Raw genomic sequence first — 14,982 nt, forward strand, 5'->3', positions numbered from 1 at the left:
GACTCCCATCCTAGGCTCTTGGGACAGCATCTGTAAATACATATAAGAAACTCACCAGACGAGTCAGATGATCAACCAGCTTTGGGAGCTGCTAATCTACATCTCGTTTCCTCTTAAGAGTCACATTCTCCCTTTTAGTTAATCTCCTATTTATGAGTGCTACATGCTAGTCAATTTGGCGCACATGCTGATTCACAAAAATGCACTCATCATTTGCAGGCCTTGCTCATACTGATTTCTTAAACTTGTAATGCCTTACCTTTCTTGATCTCTGTCTTTGCAAATTCAATGCATTACCCAGACTCCAGCTCAAATACTACTTCCTCACAAATCTCTTAGCTGGAAATAGCTCCTTCCTACTCAGATTACTTGTATTTTTAAATGGCATTTAAAGACATAATTTCCCCTCCTAGAAGGGCTAGATAAGATCTTACTCATTTTATAGTCCCCAATGTATTCAGTGTTTGCTGTGTGCCAGATAGATGCTAAGTCTTTACATGCTGCAACTTATGAGATCAGGTTTACTGAATGAGAATTAATAAACTAGAAGCGGCTTCAAAGTAAAATAACAGCATAATATTATTTTAGAAAACATTCTTGCTTTGTTCACCTAATTGTAATAGTTAAAAAACACTAAATTTTATGATGAGGAATTATGTATCTGGCTTAAAAATGTATCAGGACTTTCTATTTTTATAATTTTAAGATTTCAGAGTACTTATGATCACAGGGAAAAAGTAGAATAGAAAATTTAACTTATTACACCATAGAGGGGCATTCCTGGAATTCATATGAACAAAAATTTTAATTTTTATATAGTTTTATTAATAAACAGGGAAATTATATAATACATTAAATTTTCAAAGTCTCACCATAATATTCTTAAAAGTACAAAATTCAATGCCTAAATTTTACATTTTCCCCATGATAATGCAAAAGAAAAAACCCAGTAATTATAAATACATATATTTTACAAAAAAACTCCATTTATCATGGAAATTATCTAGACTACAAAGAATGAATGAATCATGACTGAATTTCATATCCTAATGGATCAAGGCCCTGGTCGAGGAGCATTAGAGAGGATTCTCTTAACTTCTGTAGCAATTTCCTTAATTCTTCCTTAGAAAACACCTGTTTTTAAAACAGAAAAAATGTTAAGAATGAGAACAAAGAAGAGTGTAAATTTATAGTCACCTAACCAACCTGATTAGCTTAATTCAAGAAGAAATTCCTCTTTAAGATTTATGTAGCCGGAGGTCATTATACTAGCACAGCTCAAAGCTACTTCTCTAGGCCAGTCAATATACTTCTAAATGCTTAGATATGTAAACATATTCCATATTAAAAAGCACAAACATTAAAACTGGATCATTACTTTAAGAAAATCTAAGAACACTTAAAGAATATATACATCTCAGAAAATTAAATATTACTACATGCGTGCATGCTAAGTCACTTCAGTCTTCTCCAACTTTTTGCAACCTTATACACTGTAGCCCACCAGGCCCCTCTGTCCATGGGGATTCTCAGGCAAGAATACTGGAGTGGGTTGCCATGTGCTCATCCAGGGGATCTTCCTGACTCAGAGATTAAACCCGAGTCCCTGTGTCTCCTGCACTGACAGGTGGGATCTTTACCACTAATGCTACCTGGGACGCCCCAAATATTACTACAAAGGACATCAAATCATTAAAATTTAAAAGTGCAAACACTCTGGAACTTACCAGATACAGTTTGTGGCGCTCAGAGGACACCATATCTGCTAACTGCAGGCATTCCTGATACTGACCGGTACTATGCAGTATGGTGTGAAGCAGAAAACACAACATTGGCAGACAAAGCTTTCTCAGTAAAACCATTTGATGTATTCTTTCATGGTCTTCCTCAGCATCCTACACACAAACCAAAATGCAACAAGTAGAAGCTAAAGAGTTTCTGTAAAGCTTATTAGGCCCATTAAAAATAAAACAAGGCAAGGTCTGTTGTTTTTTTTTTTTGGCCGTACCACTCGACTTGTGGGATATTAATTTCCTGACCAAGGATCAAACCTGTGCTCCCTGCAGTGGAAGCTTGGGGTCCTAACCACCGGACCACAAACATATTCCCAAGGTAAGGTTTCAATCACAGTATCGAGTAGACACGATTTTTTGGCAAAAACCATGAAGATGAACAAAATACACTTCAGAGGAGTCACAAGTCTGATAATAAAAACAAAATGCTTCTGAAACTGTATTTACTATGTCTTAAATAAACATCTACATAAAAGGAAAAACGTTAAGACTAGAGCAAAAATCAGAATAGAAAATAATAACTATTCCCCTGGATATACATAGAAGGAAACAGAGGCAGATACCGGGCAGTATGAAAGGGCATTTCATACCCTGTGATTCCTGCCGGGAAGAAGGGTCAGGATGAGGGGAGAGGTGCACAGGGAGGACAACTTCACTGCAAATATTTTTTTTAATACTTAGAATGAATTTATGATGCTTTTGTATAATTTTATAAAAATAGAAAAATTAAAAGAATGCAAAGATTTGAATAATACAGTGAATGGGACAGAACTAACATATATGAGAAAACTTACTGTAGAGAAAACAATGAGCATTTCTTTATAAGTATACAGGGATCTTTCTAAAAAGTTTTGTAGACACTCAAGAGTACAGAAAAAAGAACAGACCTCTTATGTTCACTACATTTTCTTATAACAAAGTTGAAAAGTAAAATAATTTAAATAATAAAAAGGTACCCCAATTCTGAAATAATCTTAAAACTTGAAAGGAAATCCATAGGACTAAGTGTAAAACAAACATAAGGAGTTTCCTGGTGGCCTAGTCAGGGATTTGGATTCTGGGCTTTCACTGCTATGGCCTGGGTTCAGTTCCTGCTTGAGGAACTGAGATCCTGCAAGCTAGGCAAGACAAAAAAGGTAACATGTATCATATGTTGTGTGCTGTGCTTAGTTGCTCAGTAATGTTCGACTCTAGCCCACCAACCTCCTCTGTCCATGGGGATTCTCCAGGCAATAATACTGGAGTGAGTTGCCATGCCCTCCTCCAGGGGATCTTTCCAACCCACACACTGAACCAGGTCTCTCACATTGCAGGAGGATTCTTTACCGTCTGAGCCATCAGGAAAGCCCAAAAATACTGGAGTGGGTAGCCTATCCCTTTTCCAGGGGGTCTTCCCAACTCAGGAATCGAACTGGGGTCAGCCTGCATTGCAGGCAGATTCTTTACCAGCTGAGCTACCAGAGAAGTCCTGTGTAATAGTGTGAAAGAAAACAGGACAAGCAAAAATAACAACTGCTCCTTTGAAAAGCCTAATAAGATACTTAATTAAAATTTTTCCTTATGACAATTATATTCATCATTAAAAATATGTTCACATGAGATATTAAATTGTTAAAACATTTTTCGAAGGTAGATGTAAGTAGAAGTGTGAAGCAACAGAATGTAATCTGGAAATTATACCAAAGAATAACTGTACTAACGCTGACGTACGTCAGGTTTCTATGCATAGGAAAAATTACTATCAACTTTTTGTTCTGTTTTGAGATACAGATACATGGAAGCAAATATTAAAATGCGTGCTTTGTATTTTCTTAGCTTTAAAAGGGAAAGCACCTTCATTTATTTTCTCAAATAAGCACTCATTCCCTTCAGAGGTAGATTTAAAATACCTCGAGGCCTCACTCGTAATTCACACTGGTGAGTCCCACCTGGAGCCTAGGTAAGGATGAGAGGACTGCTGCCTTTTGGGTCATGCCATTTGTGCTCCAATATACTCCTTCCCCTGTGCTGAAGAGGCAAAGTACCTGGGGCTCCTAGATCTCTTACCAACTGAAAGGAGCAGCTGGCTTTTTGATAACCTGGTCTCACAGGATGGATTCTGGCACCTGCCTCTCTTAAATCCTGTTGCTGCCAAGTATTAGGGTGTGATCTCGTCTGCTGACTGCAGGGGACTCCCACACCAGCAGACTGGTTGCCATCAAGTATCCAGAATCATGCCTGATGGGCCCAGCAGTCTCCCTCAAGGAAAACAACAAATCACTCTGCTACTACCTATGATATTTTTCTCATCTGAAATGAACAAAAGCTTTGAAAAATCCTGTAAATATGTATTAAAAAAAAAGATTCTTTCCATCAGGGATGTACAGTGCCTTATATGTGAGAAAAGATCATTAATTGGGATGTGTTGATATGTATATATACGTATGTATCCTATTGAGGACAGGGGGCAGGGCTGCAGCAGGGTCTCTGGAGTACGCTGCTAAGGAAGTAAGGAAGTCATCCGTGCAGATATCTCAGGGAAAGAGCATTATAAGCAGAAGAACAGCAAAGAGGCCGGAAAGTTAGAACAAATGAGGGGAGAAGAATAGGATACAAAGACTGGGGAGGCAGTCAGGACCAGTGTATGTGTGACTTTGTTGGTCAAGAAAAGAACTTTGGTTTTTATTCAAAGTGTAATGGGAAGCCATCAGAAGGATCAGAGTAGGAGAGTAGTATCTCTTTGATTTTAAAAGAAAATACTATACAAAGGGGCTGCATACAGAAGAGTGGAAGCAAGGCAAAGACAGCTGACACTTCAACCAGAATGTGGCTGAGGCAGAGGTGGTGAAGAGTAGATAGAGATGGCCTGCCTGCTCCATTTGCTCTGCCATCCCTGTGTGCCACCAGCCTCCAACATGAATGGGACCATTCTGCAGTTATGTAAAAAGTGAGGTGCAGATGTAAGAGCCAGCATATCAGGTCAGGGCTTTGTTGAACAGCTGCGCCTTGCACAGTGGTGCTGGACAGTAAATGAGTGGCCGCTGAAATCTAATCCGTGCTCCATTCTACAGGTCATGTGCACTTGACATGAAATCTATCTGTGTAAGAGAGTGGGTACCATTTCCTAATCCTTATACAAGTTATGTAAGTGCTAGCAGGAGCCCTGAATAATTTTCTGCTTCACTGAATATGTAAGAGTATTAAGCTAAACTCAACTCAAAATATCATCCTTTATAATTAGTTCAAGAAATCACTTCTTGTTTGGATTAGATTTGAAGAAGTGACTGACACAGAATGTTGATTTAAAAATATTTGTAAACAAAATGGTATCATTCATAATTTTCCATTCCAACTCCATTTTAAAAATATTCCAAAGTGTCTATTCTGTGACTTTCACTATCTAAGATCAATTCTTAGAATAACAAATACATAAGTATAAATATTTATGCATAAATAAGGCATTGAGTCTTTTCAAACCTTAAATACCGATAGCATTTTGCAACATTAACATTTTATCTTCATGAGCACCAACATAAATCAGGAGACAAAAGTTTAACATTAAGGAACCTGTTAAAGATTCAAAACTATTGTACTTCCTTGATAGCTCAATGGTGAGGAGTCCGCCTGCCAGTGCAGGAGACAAGGGTTTTGGTCCCTGGTCCAGGAAGGTCCCACATGCCATGAGCAGCTGAGTCTGTGTGCCGCAACTAAGGAGCCCATACACCTAGAACCTGTGCTCCCCAGTAGAGAAGCCACTGCAGTGAGAAGCTAATGCATAACTAGGGAGTGGCCCTGCTCGCCGAAACTAGAGAAAAGCCCGTGCAACTATGAAGACCCAGCACAGTAAAAAATAAATTAATGAATTAATGACATAATAAAAAGAACCCCCCCACACACATAAAATGGTTCAAAACTATGAAGTTAGCAGGGTTCTATTATGAATTTATATATAAGATGTGGAGACTTTTAAGATCATTAGCAGCAAACAGTAGTAGTAAACTAAAAAAGAGATACTGGGTTTCACCTCCATAGATTCTGATTTAATTGGTCTGAAGTAGGGCTGGCCTTTTTTTTGTTTTTAATTAAATTGCCTAAGAAGCTTTAGTATTTAATTTACCTGGGAAGCTTGAGTATTTTTTAGTATTTAAACAGCTGCTGCTGCTGCTAAGTCACTTCAGTCGTGTCCGACTCTGTGTGACCCCATAGACGGCAGCCCACCAGGCTCCCCCGTCTCTGAGATTCTCCAGGCAAGAACACTGGAGTGGGTTGCCATTTAAACAGCAAGCTGTCCTTAATGTTTTGCTTCTGGCCAGAAAACAGAAGCCAGTAAAGTGAGAAAAAGTGTAGTAGCAAAAAACAAAACAAACAATAAAAAAGAAGTGACTATATTAGGATTCAGGGAATGCAGAAGGAAAGATACCAAAGACACTCTTAGGATTTTTCTATTCAAAATAAGGTTATCCAAGAATCTAGCATTTATAATAATGCACCGTTTCTGTCACGCCCCAGGAGCGAGCCTCAATACCTTTCCCTCACAACGTTATTACTTCCAGCATTCTTCCTTTCGCCCACTTCTACTCATCCAAATCTACCCCTCATTCAAGGTTCAGTCAAATGCTATACCTTTTAAGCATTCTGTCCAGATCTCTTCTGGGTAGAAGCAGCCTTTTCTTTTCCTGAAGTCACAAAATACTTCATCTGTGCTTTTTTTTTTTTTTTTGGCATTTAGTACTTCTGTAACTGATTCTCAACCTAGGCTACACATTAACGCTTTCCAGGTAATTTAAACTTTTTTTTTTTTTAAAGCCCAGCCCTACTTCAGACCAATTAAACCAGAATCTGTGGAGGTGAAACCCAGTATTTCTTTTTTAGTATCTAAAACAAATTTTTAATTGAAAATCATTTCAAACAAACTAAATTACAACAACAGTACAAAGAATATCTCAATACCCTTTACCCTGCTTTGCTCAATCTTTACCCTGTCTACTTTATGATTTGCTTGTGTGTGTGCATCTATAAACACACTTTCTTTTTTTTAAACCCTTTGAGGGCAAGTTGCATAATCATGTTCCATTACATCTAAATGTTTCAGAGTTTATTTCCTAACAAAGAGAATTTTTTTCTAATATAGTCACAGTGCAGTTAACGACTTCAGAAAATTTAACAGTGATATAATACCTTAACATCACTGACTCAACACTGTCCTTTATAGCATCTTTTTTTCGCCAACACAGGATCCAGTTCAGAATCACATATTGTATTTAATTGTCATGTCTTTTTGGGACTCTTTAAAAGGTTTTTTTGTTTTAATACAATCTTGAAAGGTCACAATCCATTTAGCTATTACAAAATACTGGCTTTACTGCCCATGTTGTACAATATGTCCTCGTAGCCTACTTTACACCCAATGGTTTGTACCTCCCACCCCACAACCCCTATGTTGCTTCTCCTTCCTTCTCCCCACTGGTAGCCACTAATGGAATCAACCCAGTATTGTTTAAAAGTTCTCCAGGTCACTTAAATGGATAGTTCAGAGGCAAGAGCCACTGCTTTATGTATGTCTTACTCACTCTACTAGACTTACCTTCACCTCTACAGACGGAGTTGAATACATGAATAGTTGATTTTTGGTCCAGAATTTTAAAAAATTAGATTTTACTATACTATACTGAGTGAACATATTAAATATGGAGAAACAGTTTACCTAGGAATCAGACATTCATATATTCCCTAACTAGTATTTCAGGTTAGACTTAAATTATGGGATGTTCAGTTATAATATAGAACAAAGGTTATATAAGATCCGTAACTGCTCCTATTCAGAGAAAGAGGTTTAAAAAAAAAGATGTAGCTTGTTTGTTTTTGCTTTTAGCTATAAACAATGCACAGAGCTTACCTCTCTAACATCCACCATCCACCCTCCATCAACAAACAACAAGACATTGTACATTTTTTCCTTCACATCAGCAGTTAGGGCATCCAAATGCCCTTTCCAAATACCATAATCCATCTGGAAAACAGATATAAGGCAGATATATAATGGACTATATTTGCAAAGTACAAAGATGTACATATATGGAACATCATTCTAAAGAACTAACATTCAGTAAGCCAAATACAAAATAAACATCAACAGATTGAAGTTCAATACAAGACTAAAATGTTTACCATGTAAATGAACACTACTGTCACCTGAAGGTACATTTCATGTTTGGTTAATTATCTACAAAAAGGTAACTAACAGATTTCTTCCTTCAAAGTAGAACAGTAATAAGGAACATCAACTCTTATCTTATAGTAGGAATATAACTGTGGAAGAAATGATCTCCTTACATATATGACTTGTATTTTTGAGATGCAATGAGACATGTCTCATCTACATTTAACTTACTTCATATTTCTTTTCTTTGTGTTCATGAGCCACTTTCTCAGTAAAAGTTGCTTGAGTTGTCAAAGTAGGTTTTTGTGGAGCTGAATTCATATGCTTAAACCACTCATTAAAGGTTTCATGGGCTTCCTAAAATGTAAAGTAAAATAGAAAAATACAAAAAATGAAAACTTTTCACATATATTCAATAAAATTTTTAAAAATTTTGTTCTTAGAAGTAATTTTGCAGCAGTTAAGAAATAAAATTGTATGATATTTCTTTTTTATACAAAAAAATTACAGTGAATAAGTATTTTGTTTGTGATATTCACGTGCTTATCCGTGTCCTTGATGAGCCTATTAGCTTCCAGAGGGAAGGAAAGAAATTCAGACTTAGTCCTAAAACCTAGCTAATCACTTCATTATTTATTGAATGAATTTTGAATGAGTATGTTGTTATTTTAGTCATAATACAGATTATCTTGCTTTTTTTCAGTTGTTGCCAAAAGCAGAAATGCTAAAGTTGAGTTAAGAATTCAAAGAATCTTAAGGAACACATTGTGTGCTGGTTAACAATGATTAGAGGGTCTCGCACATGAAGACAAGGTCAGGACTTCCAAGTTCTTAGGGATCGGTGATTCCCAGAGTCACAAGGGAGGTAAGATAGTAAGTCAATCACCACTTTTCAAAAAAGTAGTTTAAGGTTTGAGAGTTAATCAGGAAGTCATCATAAAGGAGGACACTTCATGGTTTTCTCTACAATCTCACCAAGTAAGCTCTGATGCACAGATGTTCTCGGATAGCATTATCATCTTCAGCAGGAAGTGGGCTGTCCATTCCTTGTTCCTCCCACTGGTTATAGATCTCTGCTATTGAATCCTGAGGAATTTTCACAAATACTTCTTTTGCAGCTTCGTGCTTCTTTGAGGCTGTGAAAAAGATATATAGTTTTCCAATATATATGGATTTCTGTGTAGTAGTTTCTAAAGCAGTCAAATTATTAGTCTGTGACTTTCACAATGACCTGTAACCATTTCAGGGCCCAAGGTACTTCTGTTAAAGGTTTGGGTGATCTTTCTACCTAATGGCTGGGCTTTTCCTTATTTCAGTGTGACAGTCACATAAAGGATTAATTAAATGTAATTACTTTTGTTTTCATTGTTTATTTCAATTTTTGGCTGCACTGCAGAGCATGCCAAATCTTACTTCCCCAACCAGGGACTGAATCCAAATCCACTGCAATGAAACACGGAGTCTTAAACACTGGATCACCAGGAAATCCTACAGTTACTTTTACATACTGTCTTAAAAAAAAAATTCCATCTTTCAAAACATTGAGATTATATATAAAATTGAGTGGGACATAGTAAGTCACTATTAAATATGTTTTGTTTCACAATATCAGCCATAAGAGTGCGTATTTTGTACCTTACCCTACTGGAAGGGTTAGAAAAACAACAAAATTTAAGAACAGAAAAAAAAACTTTGAAAAAAGAATATAAAATAGAGCATACCCAAGAATTTCCTCATTATCGCATTGCCTTGTTTCAGTGCTTCTGCTCTCTGTGCTGGGTCGAATACCAACCAGTCAATTACATCAATTTTTAATCGGTCTTCCTATTCATTTAATTGGAAAAAAAAAATGTCAATTGTGCTTTTTTCCTAAGATATTCTGCACATTAATAGAATTGGCTTACATCTGTACTACTAATGAATATTTTCCTTCAGGTTATACAAAATTATTAAAGAAAATAGCTTTTCTTAGTTTATTTTCACATTTAATAGCTCTCTATTAAATTATAGAAAAAACTTACTGGACTGTCAGTCTGGAATTATATATCTGATGTGCCACCAATTTAATTATCTGACTCCTTTAAGTGCTATTCTACAACTTTTTCTTTCCTAGATAAAACTTTCTATTCTTTTCTGAAAATAAGGAATAAGTAAACTACATAAAAATTAGTTAACTGATCAAGTATCTAGAATAATCTGATGAGTAAAAATTCAATGCTCAAGTTTTTACTATTAAAGAAGCTTCCTTTAACATATAACTACTACTAAGCAATTCCTTACACAGACCTTAAGTTTGCTGTCAATTTTCATAACTTAGCTAATAAAGAAAAATTCTTAAAAAAAGAAAGAAGCCAGAGTATTTTAAAGTAGACATTTAGAAAAAGCTGAACATGAGGGATTATTCAGTTACATAATACACTTCTTTTACCCTCATATTACCTCAGTAGTACCCGTATCCAGTGCTGGGGACAGGTCATGATGACTGAATTCACCATCATCTTTCTTTCGAATATTCTCAACTACAGTTTTTGTTATAGCTGCAATATCCAAATCTAAAGAATTTTTTGAAAGGACGAAAACAAGAATTAATCATTCACACTAATATTCTTTAAATAATCACAATGATTCAGTAAATCTGGGATAACAATTCATTAAAATATGAAAGAAATTATAAAAGAAAATGCCAAAATTAAAATATATTTTACACAAGATACAGTATAAGTTATTTCATTCCAAAACAGAATTTCATTGAAAACTTCATTCCTTCTTTTCCTCTCAAGAGAAAACAGGATTTAAAACTAGAAGGATATATGTTACTAAGACAAAATGATAATCTGCCTACAGAGCCCAACAGGTGAAGCCTTCCATTTTTACCTGCCTCTTTAGCCAGCTCCAGGCAATGGTGGCGCTGTTCAAACTCTGTAACACCTTCCAAAAACAATGCATACTGGGCAACAGCAAGGTCTTGAGGCAAATGACAGGTATAAAATGCTATGAGATTTGTATGTTTCTCATTTATTAAAAGCTGAAAAATACAAAAAGATCAAAATGTTAATATGTCAATAATAAAGCAAGTTCTAGGAATAACAGCATTATTCAATTCAAAATTTTAAACATATTTAGGAGAGATGCATACAGACATAGAGTTGTACTGCTAAACAGGATTAATTTAAAATTCCAAAAGAAAGTGTTTATGATAATTAAGATATTTATGTATTTTGATAACCTTTCTGCCACTAGATATTAAAATACTATCATTCTGATTTATGTTTTCATTAAAATAGTCAAAGGAAAAAAAGAATCAAACTGTGGGTTTGATTTTACCTGTTTTACTAGAATTTACCTGTATGTATGTCTTTAAAACATCAATGGAAATTTCTTCCTTCATAGGAAAAAAAAAAGATATAATTAAATTATAAACACAGCTGTTTATATGTACCACCAATATATTTAATAAAAATCCCGCCATAATGATTTTTAGTATTTACCACTGAGCAATTACTACATGCCAGGCTAACTGCTTAACAAATTTCTTGTATTAACTTACCCTAACTCTTTGTGAGTAATTACTATTGTTGTTCACATTTCAGAGGAAGAAAGTAGTAAGACTTAAAGAGATTTTATTTACCCAGATTTACACCACTAGAAGCTTCTGAGTAAGATGTGAATCCAAGATTTTTAATCCAAAACCCCAGCTTTCAACTACTACATCATTCTGCCTTCTATGCATACTCTGCCCAAAATGTTACCAATCATTTAGGACAGAAGAGAAAGAAAGAAAACAAAGGTTTAAAACCCCACAGAAAACTTAGTCTGGTTCAGTTAGCTTAGCTGGTTGATTTAGAGTTGGGTACTGATGAGGACTGAAGTTATAAACTGTCTCCAAACTAGGTAACCATCAGCACTCTGTACTCACAGATTAGAACATTAATGAGTCATCTGCAGTGAGTTATCACTGAGCGACAATGTGAGACTATGGTCACCATTTCTAGAAAACAAAACCCCAAAGTAGCATGTTTTCCTGACAATAGATGTATGAAGCGTCAGCCTCGCAGAGAAGAGTATACAGCTCATTTTTATTTACTTTGGTCTGTAGTCCCAGAGTGCGGAAAAACAAAATGAGGTGAGTCATGAAGCGGAGGAGGTGTCCAGGTAGACTGTTCCTGCTTTTGGAAAGCCATTTGCTAAATTCATCCATCAAACCTACAAACCATTAAAGCAAAGATTTAGATGGATACAAATCAAAAAAGAGATATAAACACTATCCAAGGACATTTATTATATTCATATAGCATTCTATCAATTCACTGTCTTATTGTTATGAACTACCACATAAAACAGCCTCTGGATTAAATTAAAACTTTATTTTCTAAAAATTATATAGTTGAAGTCAAATAGGTTGAAAGAGACGACAAGATGTGGTAAGTCATATGCACTGCTTTGATAACTTTTTAGAAAATTACTTTAAAAAACCAAAGAACTCATGCAAAGTAAAATAAAATATATCTTACCATCAATGTCTCCCAGGATAAGGAATTTTTGAACTATATGATAATGTTCTTGATTCTCTTCTAGAACTCTCTGAAAAAATTTTTACATTTTCTATAAATTTATTATGGTCATTCTGTAGCATATACTCATTGGTAAGCTAAAAACATAAAGTGTTGAAGGAACATATACAAACAAAGGGCTTCCCCGGTGGCTCAGCAGTAAAACAATCACCCTGCAACTCAGGAGCCACAGGAGACATGGGTTCGATCCCCGGGTCAGGAGGATCTCCTGGAGCAGGGCATGACAACCCACACCAGTACTCTTGCCTGGAGAATCCCAGGGACAGAGGAGCCTGGCAGGCTACAGTCCATGGGGACGCAAAGAGTCAGACACGACTGAAGCCACTTAGCACACATGCATTCAGACAAAGAAAAAGCTAGAAATGAAGGGTATTAGGAAACTTAAATAAAGTATGAGAAAGATACTGCCGTTGGGACTCAAGGTTGAACATTATTTTTTGAAACAGAGAACTGTGATAAAACAATTTAATCTCTGTGAATGTTATGAAACTTTTATTTGTATTAATGTATTTTACTGTTTTCCTTGACCATCCATGATGAACCAGAAGAGAAGGGGACAGGTGACCAAAGCAAAATAAACTATAAGATTTCCTTCAACATAAACAGTGGTCTTTGAAAGCATTCATCTGCAAATGGCACCAATAAAATCCATCAAAATAGTGATTAGGCACAGAGTAGAAAAAATTTACAAGTTACCTGCTGTTAGATTTTTTTCCTAAAGAAAATAATTCCTGTATTTTTGGTCAATTTTTTTTTTCTATGTGGGATGGTTAATCTTGAGCTTGCAGCAAGGAAGCTGGCACCAGACTTCTCCAAATCCACATTTCCTTGCCTCCAGTTCTTATGTGTCCAAAAGATAGGAAACCATAGACCTGCCTTTGTAGGAGGGTTTTAATTTCTATTTGTCTAAATTTTCTCCCAGCAGTCTTTCTGTCTTTTTTACAAATATTTGCTCCACCTGGAACTGACTGTAATGCATGTCACGAGACAGAGATCTAGCTTTGTTTTATTTCAGATGGAAAATCAATTATGTCCATACCATATATGTAAATAAACCACCCCTCTTTGTCTGAAAGGAAAGGTCATCTGTCTTTTATTAGGTTCTCATATATATTTGAATCTAATACAGACTTTTATGTTCTGATGATCTATTTATTCCTGTGACAATTCCATTCTGTTTTATTAAATCTTTTTATTATTTTATTATTAAGGAACAACATAACTACTATTCTTTTCTAAATCTTATTTCTATTCTCACTTACTCTTTTACATGGAAATTTTCTGTCCAGAAATAATACCCCAAAGCAATAGGTTTCAATGTTAACTTTGGAATGACTGATATTAACAACAAATCATCTCATCTAGGAATCTGCTAAATCTATTTATTTGTGTCTTTCAATAAGATTCTATAGTTTTTTATGGAGGTACTCAAACCCTTGGCTATTTATTCCTAGGCATCTTACAGTTTCGGTCAGTAATTTAAATGAGACTTTGGGGGGATATTTAACTTACATGCAGAGTACATCATGAGAAACACTGGGCTGGAGGAAGCACAAGCTGGAATCAAGATTGCCAGGAAAACTATCACCTCAGATATGCAGATGATACCACCCTTATGGCAGAAAGCGAAGAAGAACTAAAGAGCCTCTTAATCAAAGTCAAAGAGGAGAGTGAAAAAGTTGGCTTAAAGCTCAACATTCAGAAAACTAAGATCATGGCATCCGGTCCCATCACTTCATGGCAAATAGATGGAGAAACAGTGAAAACAGTGGCTGACTTTATTTTGGGGGGCTCCAAAATTACTGTAGATGGTGATTGCAGCCATGAAATTAAAGGACGCTTACTCCTTGAAAGGAAAGTAATGACCAACCTAGATAGCGTATTCAAAAGCAGAAACATTAACTTTGCCAACAAAGGTCCATCTAGTCGAGGCTATGGTTTTTCCAGTAGTCATGTATGGATGTGAGAGTTGGACTATAAAGAAAGCTGAACACCGAAGAATTGATGCTTTTGAACTGTGGTGTTAGAAAAAGACTCTTGAGAGTCCCTGCAAGAGACTGCAAGGAGATGCAACCAGTCTATCCTAAAGGAGATCAGTCCTGGGTGTTCATTGGAAGGACTGATGCTGAAGCTGAAACTCCAATACTCTGGCAATCTGATGCGAAGAGCTGACTCATTTGAAAAGACCCTGATGCTGGGAAAGATTGAGGGCAGGAGGAAAAGGGGACGACAGAGGATGAGATGGCTGGATGGCATCACCAACTCAATGAATATGAGTTTGGGTAGGCTCCAGGAGTTGGTGATGGACAGTCAGGCCTGGTGTGCTGCAGTTGATGGAGTCACAAAGAGTCAGACACGACTGAGTGACTGAACTGAACTGAAATCCTTTTCTTACTAGCTGTAGCAAGTACAAAAAGGCTATAATTTTTTCATAACTGTATCTTGAATTTAGATACTTTAAAAATGCTCTTAATTATAG

General features: G+C 36.0%; 1 protein-coding gene and 1 non-coding gene across 5 annotated transcripts in view; both read right to left on the reverse strand.

Annotated features, from left to right (window-relative positions):
- Nucleotides 1-802: 802 nt before the first annotated feature.
- The window catches only part of NUP107 (nucleoporin 107), a 49,053-nt gene continuing 34,873 nt past the window's right edge, over nt 803-14,982 (reverse strand). For all 4 annotated transcript variants that reach the window (XM_061416543.1, XM_061416542.1, XM_061416541.1 and 1 more), the window contains 11 exons: nt 12,444-12,513; nt 12,017-12,135; nt 11,276-11,314; nt 10,807-10,957; nt 10,372-10,484; nt 9,654-9,756; nt 8,908-9,068; nt 8,164-8,289; nt 7,669-7,782; nt 1,728-1,895; nt 803-1,134 (listed from right to left, as the gene is read on the reverse strand). In XM_061416543.1, the coding sequence (XP_061272527.1) occupies nt 1,027-1,134; nt 1,728-1,895; nt 7,669-7,782; nt 8,164-8,289; nt 8,908-9,068; nt 9,654-9,756; nt 10,372-10,484; nt 10,807-10,957; nt 11,276-11,314; nt 12,017-12,135; nt 12,444-12,513 (1,272 nt within the window). In that variant the 3' untranslated portion in view covers nt 803-1,026. The remainder of the gene's footprint in view (nt 1,135-1,727; nt 1,896-7,668; nt 7,783-8,163; nt 8,290-8,907; nt 9,069-9,653; nt 9,757-10,371; nt 10,485-10,806; nt 10,958-11,275; nt 11,315-12,016; nt 12,136-12,443; nt 12,514-14,982) is intronic.
- Nucleotides 13,261-13,392, reverse strand: LOC133249003 (small nucleolar RNA SNORA38). The gene has a single exon (XR_009736821.1). It is a non-coding gene; the product is annotated as a small nucleolar RNA SNORA38 (small nucleolar RNA).

The sequence above is a fragment of the Bos javanicus genome, chromosome 5 (assembly GCF_032452875.1).
Source record: "Bos javanicus breed banteng chromosome 5, ARS-OSU_banteng_1.0, whole genome shotgun sequence".
In the NCBI taxonomy this organism is placed as follows: Eukaryota; Metazoa; Chordata; class Mammalia; order Artiodactyla; family Bovidae; genus Bos; species Bos javanicus.